General features: G+C 39.4%; 1 protein-coding gene across 1 annotated transcript in view; it reads right to left on the reverse strand.

Moving 5' to 3' along the window:
• The window catches only part of otog (otogelin), a gene marked incomplete at both ends in the record, with an annotated part of 54,496 nt that extends 40,541 nt beyond the window's left edge, over positions 1-13,955 (reverse strand). Inside the window, 12 exons of the mRNA XM_080028877.1 lie at positions 543-668; positions 1,293-1,402; positions 2,753-2,859; positions 2,961-3,091; positions 3,887-4,095; positions 5,648-5,769; positions 6,251-6,408; positions 7,381-7,482; positions 9,241-9,357; positions 10,168-10,435; positions 12,800-12,854; positions 13,897-13,955. Coding sequence (XP_079885003.1) covers positions 543-668; positions 1,293-1,402; positions 2,753-2,859; positions 2,961-3,091; positions 3,887-4,095; positions 5,648-5,769; positions 6,251-6,408; positions 7,381-7,482; positions 9,241-9,357; positions 10,168-10,435; positions 12,800-12,854; positions 13,897-13,955 — 1,564 coding nt within the window. The remainder of the gene's footprint in view (positions 1-542; positions 669-1,292; positions 1,403-2,752; positions 2,860-2,960; positions 3,092-3,886; positions 4,096-5,647; positions 5,770-6,250; positions 6,409-7,380; positions 7,483-9,240; positions 9,358-10,167; positions 10,436-12,799; positions 12,855-13,896) is intronic.
• Between the last annotated feature and the right edge of the window lie 1,929 nt (positions 13,956-15,884).

A 15,884-nucleotide genomic window follows, 5' to 3' on the forward strand; every position in this document is an offset into this window, starting at 1 on the left:
ATCCCAGCTTCATATCTTCTGGAGTTAAAAAAACAAACATCAGAATAGAGACAAGATGCAAGATGCAGGATCTTTCTATCATGTCTCTTTACTTACAGTAGGTACGAGGAACTTTTCAATCATTTCTGAAACGGTCTCATTTTTCCTCATGATTCCTGGTGGTCACATATTACATGTAACAGCGAACAAGAGCTGGCGTTGTAAAAACACTACCGCTACTGTCCAAAGGGGTCGCTAGAATTAACACAAACTGAAAACTGGTAATCACTTTAATAAAAGTTTAGATATTATTAAAAAGACGTTACGGCCAGAGAGAACCCCCACCACACGCACAAACAGACCGCCACAAAGTGTTTTCCACAGAGCCATGGACAGACTCTCCATTCTATTTTATTAATACAGGTATGTTGTCTGGAGTATGGGTGCTTGTGCGAGTGTGTGTTGGTGTTTGTGTATATATTTCATATGCTGCTTCCTCGATTGGATCCAACATAGTTTTGTTCTATGACATGCAAAGTATTTTATGCAACGCAGCCACTCACCATCGGGACAGTAGCATCCATCCAGGCAGGCCAGCTTGCTGTCGATACACGTCCGCTCCAGGGTGCAGGATTCGGGGCAGCAGCTGATGCATTCCCTGTAATGCAGACCTAGGGGACACTGCTTCGCTGGTCGCAAAAAAATTAAAAACAACATTGATGTCAAAAACACAAAACTATCTACTGAGATGAATGACACAATAGGGGTTTCCCATGCAGCAGACAAATCAGACAAACAATAGACAGCTTTAACAACACACTCCAGCTAATCCAAGATATGTACTGTTTGTACAATGGACTTGATCGAAAACAAGCTGTGTTGCTTGTCTGTAAGTCTGCTATTTTTAATATATAATTCATATTGTGCATCAGCTGAGCTTTGACGGTCAGTAATAATAATGATGATAATACATTTTATTTGTACAGCACCTTTCAAATAAGAAATGCAGCTTAAGTGATTTACAATGAGACAATGACATGAAGCAATTGCTTCACATTGAAATACACATAAAATTAACCTGGACTGGATAATTTAAAAAAAATAAGCCAATCAACTTTAATAAACATAGACATTATTTTCTATTTCTAATAAATCGAATTGTGCTTCATGTATGTTGACAATTCAAATACACCCTGTTTTTTTTGTTTTTTTAAACAGAGATGAGTTTCCATAGAGGTTGAACTGAGATCTGCACCTTGTTTTGTCCTCTCTCTGTGGACAGTGGACGGTTTAAAACACCTGGAGAAACGTACCACAGTGAGGAATGTGCTGCCTCCAGTCGTGCAGTGGGTGGTCGGCATGGGCGCAGGCCCGGGCGTACTGGCTGAACACCTGGCATACCACATCACCGTTGGGACCCGACCTTCAACAGAGAAACAAACTGAGAGAAGGAGCCTTTGAGCAGGGCCAGGAGGGAGGAGTGGCCACGGAGACAGGTAGCTCAAACAAATAACCACCCACCAGCTGTGTGTCTATCATTGGTGGAAACTCAAGAACTGTTGGTTAAAGGTGGAGTCAGCCATTTTGGAGAATGCTTGATGACAAAAATCACTTTTTGTAAAAATCTGTGAATATCTCCTCACGATGCGATATCTGTCCGTACTACTACTGTGTGCACGCTTAAAAGAAATCACAAGTTAATACACAGCCTAAGCTCTATAAACTGGTATTTAAACAAAGGCGGCCCACTGTAGCTAGCAAAATGCCAGTTTACAGAGGCTAGGCTGTGTATTCACACTTGATTTTTTTTCAGCACACACACAGTACGTACGTAGCGGATCATGGGGAGATATTCTCTGATTTTGATAAAATAATTTGTTGGGCGCCCTTAGCTCAGTTGGTAGGGCGTCTCCCCCCCCCCCCCCCCCCCCGCCCCCGCCGGGCCGGGCCGGGCCCAGCAGCAGACCCGGGTTCGATTCCCGCCCGTGGTCATTCTCTGCATGTCGATCCCCTCTCTGCCCCATTTCACCTCTGTCTCTCTGCACTATCAATAAAGCATAAAACTGCCCAAAAAATATATTTAAGAAAATAAATAATAATTTGTCAACAAGCCATCTCCAGAATCGCTGACTCCACCTTTAATGAGTAGATATTCCAAATGGCTTTAAATGGAAAGAACGCTTTGTTGTAGTATCTGTAATATTCTCAGTCAAATTGAATCCATGCCTCTGAAAACAGTATCCTGTTTTGTCTATAGCACAAGTCTCTGTTCTAAATCACTTAACAGTTAACAGCGACAGCGTGCCAGGGCTTATGTTACCCACAGAAGGAGGGAGCATTCAGGATCATGGACCTTAGCCACGAAAAGACACAACTGTGAGAAAGATGTAAGTGGGATCACTTTAAACTAGAATGGCCCGCAGTATTCTTTGTGGACATTGACAAAATATCTCTCAAAACACATCTTGGGTAAGAGTGATGACCAAAAATACCTGAACCTAACATTATCGTGAAAATATACCCATTCAATTTCAACACTGCTTCAACCTTCAGAGCCGTCAGCCGAGAACAAGTGGAACGAGGCTGCAAAGCTAACCTTATTTGTTGAATTGAAGATTTACAATACCAATATATTTATGTGATTATAGCATTTGTCAAATTACTTAAGCTTAAGACCAATCAAATTTGTTGCAGGCTTTTCAACCATGATGATTGATGATTTGGCCAACATCATGACGTTTCGCCTGCCATCACCTGATTCTGGTGTTCTTACTTGCAGAGGTCGTTGGAGCAGCTGGCCATGTAGGAGAACGGGCTGACAAATTCGTGGCAGCTCTGAAATGGCGGGTCCAGCAACATTGCACACACCTCCTCCACTTTCTGCGGCCACAAAACACAAACAAGCGCATTTTGTCACAAATCTACACTCATGAGTGTTAGTGTATTTGCTGTAGAGGAATCTTTTTTATCTAACGCCTTACCAGCAGGACGTGGGCCTCTACTGCAGCACAGGGTGAAGAGAAGCCAGAAGGCACCAAGGGACATCGGGCCTGATGTGGCTCTGCCTCAACCCAGCTGTTCCCAAACATTTCTATATCATGAGTCAGCACACCTGGGAGAGAAGAGACTGTTTAATAAAGACCTGGTCTGCTGAAATGAAGTGAGAGGATGATGACCAGGCCACTTGTTTGCCTGTTTAGAAAATCAAATTGCGCCTAGTTAACATCATCACAGACTATTATTTATGGCATACAATCCATTTTTTTTTTCTTCCTACAATGCGGGCAGCCAATATTTTCAGTTCATTTTAGTGCACTGTTAAAATCAGCTTGTAAAGACTTAAGTCAGATAATCCATTACACCACTGTGTATTTTTTGTCGAATGTGGTATGTTTTGTGTGGTGTATGGACAGCTTTTAAAGTCATCATACTCACTACACTTCTACTGCATTTGTTGCACTAATGTTTTCTTTTGTCGGTGTTGTAAAAATGTGTCCTCAGATGGTCAGATTGATCAGATTACTATCTGTCTGCTTGTGTTTGTGGTTAAGTGATGATAATCTGATCCTCTGAGGCTTTGAAACAAGCTGAGCTGCTCTCACGCCCCACGGTCACATTTTACAAGATAACATGGTTAAGTTACTTGCTGGGACTCTTGCTACATTTAAATGTGTATAGTTTTTCGTGCCACTTTCTACATCAACTCAACCAAATTTCAGAGGGAAATATAGTGCTTTTTACTACACTTCAGTTATTTGACGGCTTTAGTTCAGCTTACTAGTTACTCTTCAAATAAAGATTTTCACAAACAAAATTTAGAGTTTATAAAATATGATTTTTAGCTATAAATTAAACTACCCAACAGTTTATCAAAGTACAGCTGAATTGAATAGTCTATTACTCGTACCATAACTGGTCTTCAGGTCGTCTTGGACGTCAGCGTTGAAGTTCCCACACAGGCCGCAGGTTCGGCCCACAAACTCCGGGCTGAGTTTGATGTAGACGGAGCCGCTGCGTCCCTCCCAGGCCAGCGTGAAGCCGTGCTGCTGTGTCACCAGAACATACTGAGAGATCTGCTCCAGCTGCAGGTCATGAATGTGATGGGGCAGCTGCAAACTGAATACAGAATAAGATGTATACAATTACAATAACTATTTACAGCAACAAATTTAAATAATTACCTTCATATCCTTTAACAAATTTAGACATATTATCTTAAATCTGCCATAATACAAAAACATATACATAAATTCACTCTTTTATTCATGTCAAATAAAACATGTAGAGAGCAATCAGACTTCGACAAATTTTAATAAATAATAATCCTGATATAAAGGTGGAAATAGAATTAATAAACACATGTAGGGGAGAACGGGGTAATGTGAGACACTTTTTACATTTGCTCCCATCCAAGGGAGCTAGAATGATTTATCAGTTAAATTTACACATTTCCCGTTAATTCAGGATGTTTCCTAGAAAAGGGCAAAACCCCTTTTTTAAAAAAAACAGACATGGAGCGTTGTAAAAGGTTGTTCACCAGAAATTATATCGAGGACCTTCAAGGATCCCAACCTGGGTGGACAACCTGGTCAACTAGTTGCTGGAAAGCTACAGCGGGCCGATAGTCAATCAATCAGAACCACTGTTTAAGTGAATGGGGATGGGCTAATAGGGAATTTTTTGAACTTATAGATATCATTATGAAACTTTGCAAGTTGATTACTGACATTAAAACAACAACTTTTTGTATTACAGTATTTTCCAAAAAGTTTTAATAAATATGAAAAATCATCAATATCTTACTAATGTTGGGTAAATTTGCATATCTGCAAAGCCCCAAAATCTAGATGTTGGACAAAAGCAGAGTCAATTTGTTTTTACATTTTGAAAACAAAACAAGTGTCCAACTGCCTGAAGCTTTTCCTAATCCCAGTTGTCATCTTTTGAGTATTTGATTAATATTTTCTGCATATGTTTTATTGGGATCATTCATTGATTAAAGACATAGAGTCTATTGGTGTTAAAGGTCACTCTCCTGTCCCCCACATACATACGTGCCAAACCATGCCCTTGCTGACACCCCTTCAACCATCAACTCCCACCTCCAGCCCTCATTGTCTTTTGTCTTATTCAAACTAGTCTCCTTGCTACCTCAAATATAATGGATTCATTAAAAGAGGGCACAGACACTGTCTCACTTTACCCCACAGCATTTGTCTCACTTTACCCCACTGCCACAATTTGAGAAAAAACTACCTCGCAAATCTATAACTATATAAACTATATCGCAAATCAGGCTAATCTTCAGTTATCATCATCACATGGTTTCATATGTTGGCAGTTCATCAACATGTATGATGTAAGTTTTTCTACCTGAATCAATTTGTTTTAGCACAACAATCGATTAAGTTGACAGCAAGAAAATGTACTTTTACATGCAAAAAATACATTTTTGTGAAAAAAACATGCTGACAACATCACCATGAGGTCCTCTCTTTCATGGCCAATGGGAAATGAGAGGGGCTTGAAAACATATATCTCACATGACCAAAAATGTTTTCCATTGCCTAGATACAGGGGGTGTCTCACATTACCCGATGGCTCACATTCCCCGTTCTCCCCTGAGTATATCAAGATGTTCTGTTGTGTCTTGTATTAGACTGCTGACCTTTGGCCTTTGAAAGTCACGGTAGTGGCGTGCAGCCGAACCTCGCCCTCCCAGGGGAGGAAAATGCTAACTGAGCGTTGGCAGGTGTAAGGGGCAGAGCTGCAGCCCGGGTCATTGTGGACCTGCAAATAGTAAAAACAAAAATAAACCTGTCAACATTTAATCACCTTTATTTTTGAGTTATGTCATGTTTTTGTTGTCTTAATCATTACTCATTATCAAGTACTGATATTAATGTACAATCAATATTTATAAATGTTAATTTTCCCTCTTTGATTCGTTTTCCCATATACAGATACTGTATCTGCTGCCTTTTCAGGGGAACAAAGTCTCGGTCTGTTGCAGATACTTTCAAGGCATTGTGGGTAATTGCAGTATTTAATGGTAATTGACTCTAATAACCAGATAGCTTTCACTAATCTTCGGAGAAAATCTTCTCCTCGGGCTGAGACTGAGCCTAGCAGGAGTCAGTAAGGAGAGTGTGTTTTGGAGGAGATGTCCAAACTTTTCTCAAGTAGAAGCAGGCGCTGAACCGAAACCTCCTGGCCAGCCTCTAGTCTAGAGGATTTATTTCGTTCCCGGTTCATTTGAGTCTGAACTGACCTGGACTACGATGCTGGCCTGGGTGTTCTCCTCACAGTCCCTCAGTAGAGTGTAAGTGCAGCGGCCGGGGAAGTAGTAGTAGAGACCGTCAAAGGTCTCAAAGTTGTACTGACCCCACGTCCTACACGTCATCTCCCTCTCAAAGCCAGGATTTGGTACTGGGCCGAAGAAAAGGGAAAGAAAAAGACACAATTATGAATTGGATTTCCCATCACTAATGTTATTTGGAGACATAAATACGTATAAGTGTTGGGAAAAAAATTAGAATCCGGTTTTAAGGTAATTTACTTCACAGAAGGGAAATGTTACTTTAAAAACATCTAGATTCCATGCAACGTTTTAATTTCATAGTTTTATTAATTCAATGTTTAGCCATAACAGCCCTAAAGTTATCATATTAATGCTGTTTTTATGTTCAATATTCACCCTTATATATTATTGATTTATATATGTATTTGATTGTTTGTTTGTTTGTTTGTTTGTTTGTTTGTTTGTTTGTTTGTTTGTTTGTTTGTTTGTTTGTTTATTCATTTATTTTGATTTTGATTTCTCTGGTCTTCAGCAATTTTGATTATTTCTTAGAAAATAAATATATGGTTGCTTAGCTGCTGAGTTGTCCCACTTTTTTCAGCAGCTAGTATCTTACTTTGTCTTTCTGCCATCTGATGCTGGAAATTGGGCTAATGAAGGGGCAGAGACTGAACCAAACTGTAAAACTAAAACATGGAGTTGATTTTTGCAAATTTTTTAAACCAGATGACAATACAGTATATTACTGCACTAAATTACAATAAAGTTGATTTGTATTTTTGTTTAAATTATTTCACTATGGTTTTGGCCTGTTTTACAAAGTTAAGATTGTATAACTGATGTAATGGGCCAGATCACAGATTTAAAGTGTTAAACTATTATTACTACTATATTTGAGTTGAGTTTTTAAAATCAAATTTAAAAGTTTGTAGTAACACCTGTTCCTTTGAAATAAGACCAGTAATGTTAAGTGTCTGAACAGGTGCAAATAATGAATTAGCTACCATTGAGCAAGTGCATGTTTTAATTTGACTCTAGCTTTCATCTCCTAAAACATTTAAATTAACTGAAATAGGAGGATGTTTGGTGTGTGTTTTTACCTGTCTGACATCTGTGCCCAGTGGCCTGATACAAGCTGCAGTCACATGACTCTGACTGAACGCACAGTCCTCCATTCAGACAGGGCACGACACATGGCTCTGCTGAGAGGAAACAAACAAACAAACAATTACAATGCTGCTCGTCTGAAAAGACACATGAAGAAAGACTAAGCACACTGATGGAGAAATAATATCCAGGTTTTTAGATAGATACGAATTTAATCTGTTTTATCATTGATGGTTTTATGCTAATTTTTTAAATGATAACTGAGTAAAGAAAGTACAAATTACAGACACTGTGCAGGATTTCTGGTTTCTAAATATTTCTGAGGTTGAAAAGTGTCCCATTAAAAAGTATGTAAACTGCTGCAAACTTGTCTCTGTATAGCCTTACTAGGAACCACCAGGAAATAACTTTTTGTGTATCTGCAGGTCACAACTTTTAAGAAAGATTTGACAACCATCTGCCCTGCCCCTAACGTCAATACTCGTATGGAGCTGTGGGGCCCAAACAAATGTTCCAGTCACTGAACGCACCACCAAACACCCACCGATGGCTCCTCATCCTGCAGTGACACCATCTGCTCAGTGGGCTTACCGCTCGTGTATCCAGTCAGCCACGTCCCACACAAGCACAGGTAGGTTCCATAGAAGGTTTTGTGCGGGGTATGTTTCCTATTTGACTTCTGTTCAAAGAAGGCCTACTTGTTGCTCTATTTAAAGCTATTGCACAATTTTCTGGTGCTGCAAAAATGGCATCTGGACATTTGAAAATGCATATGTTTTAGTTCTGCTCAATGACCCATATTCTATGTTTCTACAAAACATACAGTAGAAAGAACAAAGAATTTATGCCAAACATTCAGTGCCAGTGCAGGTGTGCAGTTTATGAGGCATGTTGACAATACAAGTCATGGCTGGGTTTCATATCGTCTTACTGGCATAGACTGGTCTTGCATACCATCTCAGACATACAATTAATGTTGGCTAGTTTTTCGTCTATATAATATTTTTTCTTTTTCATCGGGAAGTTTTTCGATATTTTAGGATTTACATTTCTTATTGCCAAGAGTTGGATGACAGGTCAATACAACTCTCACATCTGTGTGCTAGGTATGGAGACAGAGCCAGGACCTTATCTATCCTAGCGAAAAATAAACACTGGAGGGGTCACTGGTGGTGTAGTGATTAGAGCGTCCCCCATGGCAGCAGACCCGGTTTGGGTCCAACCCATGGTCAGTTCTCTGCATGTCTTCCCCTCTTTGCCCCATTTCAACTCTGTCTCTCCAAATCTATCTATTAAAGCGAAGAAACGCCAAAAAATTAACTTTAGACAAAAAAGAATTAACACTGGAAGCAGGGAAGAACAGCTGGACTGGCTTTGTCCAAAGTTGAAAATGTATTCATCTGTACACCATCTAAATACAACAAATTGTCTTGATTTTAGGGGGATATATGGGCTGTACTATTTCTCAGTGACCAACAGTAATGGGCGCCACAAGTATATACGGTAAGGGCAAAGGTTTGTTTTTTATATATGTTGATGTACAGATTAAACACATCCAATTCAAAGCATTTATGAACTGTAGATGTGTTGAGATGAATATTTATTTTTGTAACTTTGGACCGAGCCAAATTAGCTATTTTCCCCTGGTTCAAATACACAGACAGACTGCAACGGTTTTCACCAGGATTCTCTCCTGAAATGTATGCCAGCAGAATACTACAATGAATTCTGAAGCTTTAGGTTTGAAATCTGAGGCATATAGACTGTAACATGTAGAGCCCTCCCTGACTGCAAGAATGAATCCAAATCCCCACTACACATATTCAACATCCATACAACCTTTCTGAACCTACCTGGAACCCTACGAAGCGCTGACTTTAGGGCTTCTTTGGCCTGCCTGGTGAGCTGTGAGATATTAACTGGACGCTCATCAGGTGGAAAGGCTCCACTCACCGAGTTTCCCGTTGATGCTGAACCAGAAGATGAATGGTTTGAAGGTACTGAGCTGGTCAGGGATTCGTCAGACGTTGTCGAATTGGACCGTGATTGTTTATGTGACGCTAAGCTGGACGGTGTGTGATGTAATGCGTTTGAGCTGTTTATATATTGATCAGCTGGTTTTAAAGTTGTTGGTAAAGGATTGGAAGATGTTGTGGGTGACGATTGGTTTGATGTTTTTGAGATGGATGGTGATTGGCTCTTTGGTGTTTGGCTGGATGAGGATTGGCTAGGCTCTGCAGCCCTCCCTGCTGAACTGTCGAAAAATGTCTTGATTGGTGCATTGCTGATTGTTGATTTACTGGCTGCTGCTGAGTTGGATGGGGATTGGCTGAATTTTGCTGCGCTAGTTGATGACTGGCTAGGAGGTGCCTTCTTTGTTGTCGATTGGCTAGCTGGTACTGTACTGGTTGGTGTCTGGCTGGTTTCTGTTGTGCTATCTAACGATTGTCTAGCAGATACTTTGCTGATTGTTGAGGGGCTGGGTGGTTTTGTCCTGCTTGTTAATTGGCTTGGGTGTCTTATCTCTGTTTGAGGTTGAATGGATGGTGTTGAACTGTCTAGAGATTGGCTATCTGGTGCTGTGCTGGTCGGTAACCGACTCGATTGCGTTGTGCTAGTTGATGATTGGCTACCTGGTGTTGTGCTGCCTTGTGATTGGCTCGTTGATGCTGCGGTGGCTGGTAATTGATTTAAATGTATTGGTCTAGTTTCTGATTGGCTGTTTGGTGCTCGACTAGTTTGAGTTTGGCTGGAAGATTCTGTAGTGGTTGCAGATTGACTGGCCAGTGTTGTGCTAGTCGGCGATTGGCTGGTTTTTGCTTTGCTGTCCTGTGATTTGCTGTGTGATACTGTTCTGGAAGGTGTTTGACTAGATGGTGCAGTGGTTGTAGAGGATTGGTCAGAGATGAGGGTCCGTGAGGATGTGGGTGTCCTCCCTATGCTGGAGGACGTGAGGTTGGAGGATATCTGGTTGGACGTCCGGCCAGCCAATGGATGTCTTGAGGGAGGAGTGTTGGTTTCTGACGCAGCAGCTGTCGTCTGGAGGTCCTTCAAGGAGAGAAACTTTATGTACAGATATTCCATGCCACAGTTGTAACCATTCAGTCATACAGCCATAATCTGATCCTCTACCTAACAAAGGTTTTAAAGCCTCTTCCAACCTTATATATTAACTTTGGCAAAGAGAGCATGGACCTAGTTTCAGCAAACTAAAATGAGATCCTTGTTGCGCGGTCTGATTCTTCTAATTACCTCCATGAGTTTAATATAAGATCAAAGTAAACCTGAAAACGAGCTGAGGTCTCAGGTGAAAGATTAATGAAGATTTGATTAAAATGTAAGACACCCAAAGCTTTTACAATTATGTGTTTTGTTGAGGCAAAAATTCCTCCCAGAATTACACTGATTGTTGCCAGACCAAACCAGGGTGGTTTGGCAACAACTGGTGAGGATGGAACCAAACAGCGTTGGTGAAAGAAAATACTTCAGAGAAAAGAGCTGTCATCCAGCCTTTTCCATCCAGGTCCACAACCCCACTTCCTCTCCTGAGTGTTTTACCATTTTAAAAATATATTTGCTTCATGAGATATGCTGCCAGGGGAATTTAATTGAGAAGTGTAATTAACTTAAATGTGAATTCTCCATCCCAACAGATTTCCAGGCTTAACCGTTTACCATGCAGATTTCCTGCAATTTGATAGAGCGGGTGTTGTAAACTGCTGTAGAAAAGCAAAACTATTCAATATTTTGGCATGAAGATTGTCAGATTTTGATGGTCAGATATTGAACTGAAACTATACATTGACAGAAGCTTTGTATTTGAACTAGTGTCATTCAGGGAGCTTGTTGGTAGCCAAATGGTTTCTGCTCATGCCTTTGAATGGCAACATTGACCGTTTGAGTCCAGCCTGCGACCTGTGATGCATGTCATTCCCCCTCTCTCTCCCCTCATTTCCTGTCCACTTCTCTAAACCACTATCAAGTAAAAAATGCCTAAAGAATATCTAGGAAGCGGGATTTCGGAAAGCATGGGGACCTTTTTTAGGCTCGTTCCAGTCTTTGTGAACTGGCAGTGACTTGGGAGGGATTCTTTTTGGGTATTTTGATGTTTTTTTTATTTTATTGTTTGTTTTGAAGTTGTTCTTCATCTATTCTTTTAATTTCAACTATATGTAACAAAATAACAACCTGGCACTTTGTAATACCATTAAACCAAATAAAAAGATTTTGATTTAAAAAATAACATCTAGGGAAAAAAAGCAACTAGTGGCATTCAGAAACTCATTGAAAATCTGTTAAACAGTGTTTCTACACTTTGAGCCTCCCTGGATACCTGAGCTCTCCAACCAAGGCTTTCATTTCAAAGAGCAGATGGCAATTGTGAAGGGTAGGGGTCTATGAGGGGTGTGTGACTGTGAATTATTGATCACTGATCAGTATATGAACATGTCCGGACTAAGCAGGTCAAACCTGATGCATTGATTGAACAATGAGTGAAGTTAAAGCTTTCGTGCACTCAGAGATCAGACACGAGATATATCTGCTCTCTGACGTACAACCTGTGCTACTAATTGCGTTGTTGGTTAGCTAACCCCTTTAGTTTGGACCGGATTCTCACGCCTGTCTATGCCAAAGGGAAGCCGGACAAAAGGAGCGACCGCATTCAGGTTGATGGCGGCTCTGATACGCCACGAGAAAGACAACAGGCCAGCTACCGTATATCCCTGCTGGGACCCCCCTCATGTTTGTTTCAGAGGAACACATGTCACTGTGGAGGATTCTTTCTTTTACATGTTCAAGTGCAAGTCAGTGGGGACATATGTGCATTATCAGTTAATATCCTTACATCTAGACTATCTCTACATCTAGCCTGAAACTTTCCCTCGTCTAGCTGTTTCAGCCTGATATCATGTACATTTTTTGGACAGAAATACCTGTTTTTAAAACACATGTATTTTAGTTTGATGACCAAATGCAGAATGGTTGGCGCAGCAAGTGTACTCTTATGAATAATAGTGTATAATAGTGTAACAATGAATAATGAAAACAACACATTAAATACCAGAATAAAACCACAAAAAATACTGTGGTTGACGAGACATTTTTTAAATTGAATTGAAACTTAATTTAAATCTAATCGTAGGCATCTGTAAAATAATGGCTTGCCCCATAATGATACAACCATTAGGATACTGGTATTTACATTCTGCATTGTATACCATCCTATATGAATTACATTGTATGTATATTTTACTTTCCATCCTATTCCCAAATACATACATTGTTTGAGAAGCCACATCTGTCAGCAAATACTGAACACATTGGAAGTTAATACTTGAAATATTGGAACACTGAGTATAAATTAATACAAAAGCAGCTCCATCAGCATCAATGATCAATGCGGCAGCCTACCTGCCCTCCCTGGGAAGCGGTGTCCCATTTCTGCTGCTTTATGCTGCTGCTCTCGCTGAGGGGACAGAGAGAACAAGGAGAGGTTTGTTCCTGTTGCAGTGTTCCCCCTCACACCACAAATCCACCAGCAACCAAACCACCAAAAAAACATAAAACATCCCAAAAAACTAATACAAAAAAAAACAATCATAACCATCTGACAAAGGGTCACAAAAATTAAAGTTACAAGTTGGGCTGCAACTAATTTTGATCTGCGAATAATTTTTTTCAAACAATTAATCAAACTGTTGGAATTTACAGTAAAATGTCAGAAAATTGTGTTTTTTTCAAATGCACATCGCAATTTCCCCCTTTACTCTCATGTTAAGACAAAAAACACAGCAAATATTCACTTATGAGTTCTGAACAAGAAGTAATGACTTTTGCCAATTAGAAATAATTGAATAAATTATGAATAAAGTGTCTGTCCTACAAATGATATGATCATCCAATCAATAACAACAAATAGCGTAAGTGTTATACTTAGTTTGTGTGAGTGTGTGTGTGTGTGTGTGTGTGTGTGTGTGTGTGTGTGTGTGTGTGTGTGTGTGTGTTTGTTTGTGTGTGCAATGCAAATAACATCAAAAACATACAAAATTATGATAACATAATAAAAACCATGCATTGCTATTTCAAAATGAGCAATTAACTTACTTATTAAATTGATCCCAGTTAGAACTGTTCAGTCGCTCAACACCCGAGGACAGGTGCACTGAAATCAAGATAAATAGAGTCTGAATAAATGAAGTGAAAACATTTAAACTGCAGAGTAGCCACTGAGCTAATAAGAAAGATGGAAGATAACCCCGCTGACATTTGAGTTCCTCCTTTATTCTAAACTCTTATCACAAGAAAAGGAACCACATATCCCTCTTTCATTCAAGAAACACACTCCATCATTTCCCTGCGCTGCAAACAGCAGATCAGAGTCACTCACCTTGATAAATTAGGATACAATACAAAGATGATAAGTGAAAAAGCCTTTTCCAGCTACGTCTTAAATAAGGATCCATTCGTGTTTCGCGGATCCGCCGTCAGTCGGGTTTGGACAGCATCACCTGGTGAAAACCCTCCGGCTGGACTCCCGCTGCTCCCTGCGCTGCTCCATCCGGCTCATCCGGGAGCGGCCCAGCGCGCGCCTCTAGAGCCGCTGCACCTGCTCATTAGCATAATATATGCATCTGGGCGGGGCCAAGCATCCAGGTGCTCTGTAGAGGATTTCATACTCTATGATCGAAGTGGAAACCAATTCTGTTTACACATTAAAGCTATAGTGTGTAACTTTTTCATATGGGCCAAACATTTATGCTATCACCAAATGGGTTGACCAAAAAGTTGAAAAAGCCTATCAGCTTAAAAAAAACTCTCTGTATTTCTCATTACGGCAGCGTTTTTGCATTTAATTTTATTTATTTAAAGGACAGTGCACATTGATCAACATTTCTGTAAATGTGCCAGTGTTAGCCAGCAGGCTAATTTTCAACTGCAGTCCTTCGGCAAGATGTTAAAATGACCACAAAAGACTAGAAGAATAAAAAACACTAAAAAATGCACACGGAAACAGATAAGAACAGTTGAGCATGTCATCAATTGACTGACTCCTTAAGACATATGTATAACCAAACAAACATTCTTACCCAGCACCATGGCATGGGTTAGACAGATCGGCTACAACAATAACCATGCTATCAAGGTTAGAAACTGATTTCGTCATGAATTTAAAGATTTTCAGAGTAGCCTAAAAGTAAAACTTATGACCATCTATTTTATTTTTTATATGGGTATATTATCATATAAAATATACAATATACAATATAATATGACATAAAATAGATACATCTAATATACAATATTTAATTATGCATTCAAGATATTGTATAAATATATTTACATTTACCAACACACACACACCCTAAACAAATAAATACAAATATACATTATTATTTACATTGTATACATTCAAGAAAAAGATAAACAAAGGTAATAATATTATTGAGAAATCAGATGCAAAAATGAACAGTAACCCCTGTAAGCACCATTGAATAACCTCTGCCATCTGAAAATCATTTCTTTATATTTCATTTTAAACTGTTTCATGTTTGGACATTGCTTTATCTCTGCATTCAACCTGTTGCATAGTCTTACACCACAGATTGAAATACAAAAAGTTTTCCTGGTCATAAGGATGCTGAGATTAAAGTCAGAATTCTGAGATTAAAGTCAGAATTCTGAGTTTAAAGTCAGAATTCTTAGAATAAAGTCAAACCTCAAGGTGTGGCCCAACTCCTCTTTCGTATGCATAACTATGTAGTAGTTACTAAAACAAATTAAAAACACTGTGGTAGTTATTAAAAAAAAGTAAAAATACCTATGTTGTAGTTAATGCATATCTATGTAGTAGTTACTAAAAAAAACTATGTAGTAGTAGGTAATGCATAACAATGCAGGAGTAACTACAATGTTGTGTACCTTATTGTAAAGGTTTTGGTCAGGATATATGCATATTCTAGAGATGAATAGGTGGCATATTCTTTATTAAAGGTATAAAAAAACATCAGATAAATTGGGCTTGAGGGTTGTAATAAACTCCCAATAAACACAGTATTTTCCATAATCCATGTAATGCTACAAATACCAATAGCTATTTTAGTAAGCAATTGGGTGTGTACAAATGAAGTTGAGTAGACATCATACGGTCGATACTTTCCTACCAACATGCAACCACATAACTTCAATGGAACAGGAATCATTGCCGATAATTATAAACCTCATGAGCCTTTATGAAAAAAAGAACAAAGAGGACACTGACAGCTTTAACTATTAGTTTTATTTAGTGCTGTATTGATACTGAACTAGAGCCATGAGAACAGTGCCCCTTTGTGGAAATCATCATACAATCAGATGTGCTGGAGGACTGACGGAAGCACAGCAAAAGTGTTCTTTAACTAAATTAGTCAAGGCCTACTTAAATTCTCTTCAGCACACATACACAGTAGGCTACAGTCAGGTAAGCAGATCGTGAGGAGATATTCACAGAAAGTGATTT

This window comes from Ammodytes marinus (assembly GCF_949987685.1).
Source record: "Ammodytes marinus genome assembly, chromosome: 1".
Lineage (NCBI taxonomy): Eukaryota > Metazoa > Chordata > Actinopteri > Uranoscopiformes > Ammodytidae > Ammodytes > Ammodytes marinus.